General features: G+C 43.1%; 1 protein-coding gene across 1 annotated transcript in view; it reads right to left on the bottom strand.

Moving 5' to 3' along the window:
• Positions 1-7,002, bottom strand: part of snx18a (sorting nexin 18a) — an 8,621-nt gene extending 1,619 nt beyond the window's left edge. The window contains exon 1 of the mRNA XM_079686811.1: positions 5,098-7,002. Within this exon, the coding sequence (XP_079542937.1) occupies positions 5,098-6,613 (1,516 nt within the window). The 5' untranslated portion in view covers positions 6,614-7,002. The remainder of the gene's footprint in view (positions 1-5,097) is intronic.
• Positions 7,003-7,252: the final 250 nt, after the last annotated feature.

The raw sequence follows: 7,252 nt of genomic DNA, 5'->3' as shown, positions 1-7,252 counted from the left end.
TTTTTTTTTCAATAAATGGATGTTTTCAAAGTAAATGGATAATCGTTTTTAATAATCGTGATATCAATTATTGACCCAAATAATCGAGATTATGATTTTTGCCATAATCAGGCAGCCCTAATGTGAACACATAGGATATTGAGCCATGTTGTATTGCATCTGATGTATTGTTGCACAAACACTGCTTCTGCCATACTCTCTGTTGCATGGTACTGTAATGAGTGAATAAGAGGACATCCATTTATGAGATACATGTTCCTGCTAGAGAAATCAATCCTGATGAGCGCCTCTGAAAAAAACCTTGGATGCTCACTGGAGGCTGCTCTCCAGCTCTTACGTAATCCCTGATTACACAACGCTCCTGCAGGCCTTTGACCTGAACAACCAGCGGCAGTCCCCGTCTCATCGCTCCGCCACCTCGTGCATCCATTCATGCCTCAGAGGGCATTTAAATAGCCTGGGCCAATATAAACTAGACACACCCAAAGTGTTTAGACAGGAGTTTCAGCTGATAATGCTGACTCAGCAGGAAAACCTGACCTCTTTATAAATGGGTGCTTTCCCCCAAGTATACTTTGATCCCTTCATGTGGTGATAAAACAGTGATGACATCAGACTAAGTATAACTCTCAGTGACGTGCTCAACTGGTCAAATTAACAAGGCAAGGAGAAGACATAAATAAAGTAAAGATGGGGATAAAGTGGGTCAAGCTAAAAGCTTTTCACCAAATGACTTATTAACCTAATCTTATTTCATCACGGTAGGCTTAAGCTTACTCTCCTCTAGTACTGGAGTTGTGTTCTGTACGCAGTCTTTGCTTGATAGCAAACTGATTGAATTAGAGGGACAGACCATTGTAAGCTACAGTATGTGAATGTGATTAAGGACATCAATCAATCAATGCTCATCAATATGTGCTCCTCCCTGGAAACCGTCTATTTCATTAGCCTGATGGATACTTGACATGAGTGTTTTTCGCAACTGAATAAAAACATTGTTTGCATCATTTGAACTAAATTCATAATTTGCCCTGGTCTAAAGTCAACTAAACGTTTTTCCTTAAAGAAACACTGCAGGCAAGATCGATATTATCTCATTGACTAAGCAGCATAACTGGCTGTATTTTAATATTCACTTGACAAATAGACGATGTTAGCTGTGACAAAAAAGCATGAAAATAAATTAGATCCAAAAATCCAAAAGCCGGTGGAACATTTTTAGACTGCATGTATACAGATAAGTTTTACCATTTCATTGACCCATTCCTTTAAAGCTTCAATAATGCTGAAGATATGATTTTGTAGGATGCTAGGGTAGTTACTTAATCAAAGGATCTACACAAAGATCCAAAAGCACCACTTCAAATCTTGTTTTTACCAGAGATGTGCTCATGCAGTTAAGAATGTAAAAATAAAAATGACCACTCGGCTAAAGAAGTTTAGTCCAGTGGGACCAAAAAGACCGATTTGTCCCCAAACAGGGGGCAGCCCTATAAATAAGCGTCTTCTCTTACAAAAACAAATAGTGTCTTTGGTAATCAGCCAGAGCCAACCCCTAACTTTGGACTGTAAACGGTGAGCATTTATAAAAACATTCTCCACCCTTCCTCTTTCTCAACAACTTGTAATACAAAGAAACAGAAAAACCCTGTTCTTATCTGAAGCTGTGTCGAAGCAAAAGTAACACATTAGGACAAAAATAAAATATACAAAAAATAAAGGGCGGGAAACACAATTATTTTCTGAAAGCTACACCCGATATGATGTCGATATCATGAGCCAACATTGTCCCAGTCGAGCTCAACGCTAATGGTGTCCCTGAAGAGAGGACGATCAATACGGTGTGTTCAGTGTCCGTCTGTGGGACAGCTCACATTTCCCTGGTCCCTTCCTAATGAGACAGATACAGTGAGCTAAAAATGGCATTGTTGATAAGACTAACAAGCCATGCTTTGATAGGTTTCTCCTAAAGAGAGCAGAAATGCAAAAGACATACAATCTTAAATAGGGAATGATCTCACCACGCGTATTAGCATCAACCTGCACAGCTGATATCGTTTGTCTTTCAGATTGACTTTAAATCTTGATCATTGCTCCACCACTGCAAGCAAACAGCACCATCGAGTCCCAGCTGACCTACTTGGCTCGCTGAGTCTGTTACCACTTCTGTTATGGAAAGTATACTCTGGTCTGTGAACACCTAGCCTCACTCTCAAATGGACACTGCAATAACCCGCACTTCATGAGAGGAAATGCACTTGTGGACGTTTCCTTCACACCTTTAGGCAAAGTAACACAAAAAGACAGATGGGATAGTCGCACACAGAGTGGAAAAAGGAAGTGTTTTAAGAAATATATGAAAGAATAAAAGGGAAAGGGGAGACACATAACTCAGAACATGTCTGCTGGTGTATATTTAAGCTCCCATTGCTACAGTATTGTCTTCACACAATGATATACCAGTGTTATTCTTACTAATTACAGATATTTCACTGCAGTATTATAAAAGTTGTCAAGTGCTGGAGGATTAAACAAAACCTTTGAGGTGAGTAGACTTCAGAGCGTAAATGTCAAATACCTTAGCAAAGGTTCAACTTATTTGCATGTAACGCTCCCTGGGAACATGCAGGCAATGTGAGTAACAGGCAGCCCTTCAGCTGTCATGAAGGAGAGAACTTTTGAAATTCTTAATGAAACGCAGGCGCATTACCTGTTGCAATATATCACTGTCACTATGTGGCATAAATGTTTTAGCATCTTACAGATACTGGTATAATATCGCAAGTAAAAGGCCGAACAGTGTGAGTGGTTACACAAAGACTCTGCTTGCTTTTCACACATGTTGTGTCGCAAAATCAAATCACTACAAGACTGCTGTGGGCAAAACAAATAATCACAATGACAATATTTTTGTCATATCTATTAAAACATGTAAATAAATCAAAAGGATTTAAACCCACTTGTGTGTGTTGCATTAGTGGAGGGAGATTAATCAAGAGCATACAGATACGGAAACAATTTTAAGAGGAACAGGAACATCATAGTACTATAAGATTAATGCCAGTATTTAGTTATTTAAAGGTATGTTGTCATCGATACCGGTATATCCCTCCACTTCCTCTATATATAAATACATTATGATTTCCTTCTTCTCTTCCCTGATGATTAAGGGGAAAATGAATGTGTGCATCACAAAGACAACAAGCTCAACTGGTCTCATAATAAATACAGAAGCTAAACAGCCTCAGTGCACTAAAAACAAGATGAGAGTCTGGGTCTCAATGTGTTACAGGCAGCTCCTCCTTTCATCTGCTGCGTGCCCTGGCTCTCCTGTCAGCTGTGTTGCAGTGAGGTTTCACTGCACTCTGCCATCTTTTCTCAACACTGCCCACAGCAACTTCTTCCATGAGTGATATCAAATAAGAGTTTCTTATCTGTGGTATTAGGCCAGGCTTATCACATCAGACTACCTGAATAGCTGTGTGGCCTTATTTGGGCTGTGTGGGGACAACGTGGCAAACCTGATTTAAGCTGACTGGGAAGTTTGTGTCCCAGTGCAGACTAAACACAGTCTGTCCTGTTTCCCCAGTGATGTCTATTGTGGACTGAATGGGCCCAGTGTTTGCAGGGGGACCCATGATAGACCAGGATGTCAAAAGGCAAGCATCCATGTATACCTGGTCAACGAAATAGTGGAGGGGGGGGGGGTTCTGAATAGTGCATAAAAAGACCATCTTCGCACCATGATCAGATATTAACATAAGTGATGGAGCGAGATGGATTAGTTCACATCATAGTACTAGTATTTGTTTGGATTTGAAATGCAATACAGTTTGAAAAGAGACCTCCTATATAAATATTCAGAAAACAGGCAGCCACATATAACCCACGTGGAGGAGAAGCAGTTTGGATTGAGTTGCATCTTTGCTTCAGGTTATCATTCACGCCGGAAGCAGTGTCACATACAAACATATGGTGAACAGCAGCGGTGCTTCCCTAAACACGAATGCTGCGCCTCTTGCATAACAGTGTTGCCTCTCATGAGAGTGACATTTTGCCACACAATGAGAACAATCATTGGGCTGGGGTCGTGTAGGAGGAGGGATTAGATTAGTGTAACATTGACACTCTGCACAAAAACAACAGAATATATGGACAATCATTTATAAGGGATTATGCTGCAATTCCTTTTGGGTCAGTGTTGTGATCAGCAGGCCAGGTAGGACGTTCTCCGCCTCCAGAGCACTCGCATGAAACACTATGCATGTAACACAAGGTGGGACAAACAAAGCATGTCAACGGATTCCCAAATGCAAACATCGCCTATTTGTTTTGCAAAGTGACATAACCTGTAGGGAAGTATAACCTGACCGCTGTTGACAAGTCCAACAAAGTGCCTGAAACTAAATGTGTGTTTATCTTATAAGGGCCAGCAATACCTTTGTATTTACTTTATGACACCAGCAGTACCATGTGGTTTCCTGTCTACATTTATACAAGGGGAATCTGGAATTGACTAAATCTGAGTTGGAAAACATTTCATCGGATAAATAAGAAATGTCTCCTGTTGTTGTTTTAGGATTGGAATGATGTGTACCTTTGACATATTCCTCTGTAGTTTAGTTTACATTTAACAATTATTCTCAATATTCACTAATGTGATGATTATAAATGTATAGTTTGTTCTATAACATTTCTGTGTCAATCCTAGATTCTTAAAGTCCAGTGTAATGTGTTTGAATGATTTGTGTTGCAAACAAAACCCAAAGATACTCCGTTTAATATGATATCAAACTGAGAAAAGCCTTATTTGAGGGGCTGAAAACTGCATTTTCTGATTATTTACATTTTTGGAGATTATTTTTCAATCGACTACGACGAATCCATTAGTCCATTAGATGTTCAATGCGGCTAGGCTTTAATAGTGTTGAAGAAGCAACAATACATTGAAATGTAATGATATAAATCAAAAGAAGTAAAAAAGACGTAAAAAAAAAGAACATCTTTGGATTTTAGAGACTCCTGTGAAAGCAACCAATGCAAAATGATACATCTGTGTGAGAAAGGAATGAAATGTGTATGACAGCGTGATTTTACCTTTCTGGACATGGATGATGTCTGGGTAGTTTGCCAGGTGTCCTTGGTAAAGAGCTAACAAATCCATGATGGGGTCGAGATCTTTGCCGGGCTGCTCTGCAAAATACTCTCCGATGGATTCGTACGCATCTCCAGTGAAGGAGATGGCCTGGTTGAGTCCCGAAGAGTAACCCTGCTGGTCCATTTCAAAGGCTTGGCTGAGGACCTTGAACGACATCCCCACTTTCTGATACTCCTTCTTAAAGCCAGTGATCTGCTTGCGGGCAAACTCGTTGGCCGTGGCGTTGAGCTGAAAGGCGCTGTCGTCCATTCTTTTAGTGAAAGTCTTGAATCCGTCTATCTTGCTCTCGACCTCCTGGAAGTCAAGCGGAGCAGCAGGGGGGCTGATGGTGAGGAAAAAGTTGGCTCCAACCATCTCGTCCTTCTCAGCCTTCCTCTTTCCCAGCTTCCAGGCCTTCTCGTCTGTGCTGTTGCAGGTCAGGAAGTGCTGGAACACATCACACCTGGCCAGGACAGGGTGGCTGATCATGTGGTTCATCCACCATATGAGGCCTTTCCTCCTCTTGGAGATGAAGTCCTCCTCAAAGCGCCCCGTGGCCTGCTTCTCTGGGATGTGTGGCACTGAGATGACGGGAAACTTCTCCACCAGCCGAGCGTACAGCCAGTCAAAGTGCTTATACCTCCTGTTCACCTGGTTCTGTGTGTGGGTGGGGGTCAGCTTGTAGGACATGTAGCTCTTCATGCCCTTGAACTTAGTCTGTTTAGTTGGGTCGTCAATTGAACAAGCGAATGGGTACGGGTTCTCCTGCCACTCAGGGCCATACTGACCCATTATAACGCAGATTTTGTCCCCATCTTTCACAAAGCCTGCGGCCTCCCCAAGCACAAACGCCTCTCCTCCTGACTTCACAAAGGTGGAAAACCTGTTGAGGTTTCTACTGACCGTGGCAGAGCTCTTAGCTTGCTGTGCATTACCTCTTGACATTGAGGATGTTGACACTCTATAAGTGGATGCTCGACTACCTGCAAAGTCATGACCAACAGTCCCAGGCTCATCTGCAACAGTGGAGCTGTCATCCCAGTCATCATCCCAGTCATCATCGCTGCCTTGGCTGGGCTGCTGGTAAGTGGGCTGCTGCTGCTGCGGTGGTGGTTGTGTGGGGGCTGAGAAAGAGGCGATACTAGGAGCAGACGGTTTTGTAAAGTTGTCAACTTTATTCTGAGGCTTGTAAGAGCCGTCGAAACCTCCGGGGGGGATGTTTGCATATCGCGAGTCAGGCTTAGCGTCCCCAGATGTGCTGCAGCTGTTGTTGTTGAGCGTGGATGCAGTGTCGGTCCTTAGGATTTCCACGTAGGACGCGGGGAACAGACCCCTCTCCCCTTTGCTGTTCACCCCCTCAAACCAGCCATCAATATCCTGCTCGCTGTACAAAGTGAGGATTTCGCTCTCCTTCACAGACACCTCCCCGGGGTTTTCAGAGCTGAAGTCGTATAGCACCCTGGCTTTTAGTGCCATGTTCACTAACAGCTGGAGGTTGAGACGGGCAGCGGGCTAACTGGCTGGCTGGCCGGGCAGGAGGGAGGCGCAGCAGGCAGCCAGACTAGCTCAGTCAGCCTACCCAAAACTACTCTCCAAACTCCACGTACAAACTTCTCCTTCGTGAGAAAAAAAAACCTGTTTTAATTCCTCTCTGCGTGGTCCTTCCTCTCGGTCAGCCCCGAGAGGAAATTGTGGTTATTTTTAAAATCAGAGGTTGCAGCGTGTGAAAGTGCAGCAAAGGTATTTTCCGCTACAACAACATTCATGTGTGGGCTCCTCCAGTCTCCCTCCGCTCCGGCTCGGTCGCTTCTGCCTTCACGCTGCTCAGCAACCGCACGTCGACCAGACTGAATAATCGAGGGCGGAGCTACAGGATGCGGCAATCCTACAGACAACACCAATCAACCGCCTGATGTGCATGTGCTACAATAAAGTACATCATCCAGACGAGAACGTCATGTCCCTCAAAAAATAATGCATATAACCTCACAAGCGTGTGGAATGGGTTGTCAAATTCGTGAAGAGTTTATTTGAGGGCTGGGAGATAACAGTGGGAAAAGGTAATGTCTCAATTTGACGCTAATGCAAACAATTGCATACCATGATAAAAAAAAT

Source organism: Notothenia rossii (genome assembly GCF_949606895.1).
Source record: "Notothenia rossii genome assembly, chromosome: 6".
NCBI lineage: Eukaryota > Metazoa > Chordata > Actinopteri > Perciformes > Nototheniidae > Notothenia > Notothenia rossii.
Note: the sequence above shows the minus strand (reverse complement) of the source record. Positions and strands in the feature narration are given on the sequence as shown.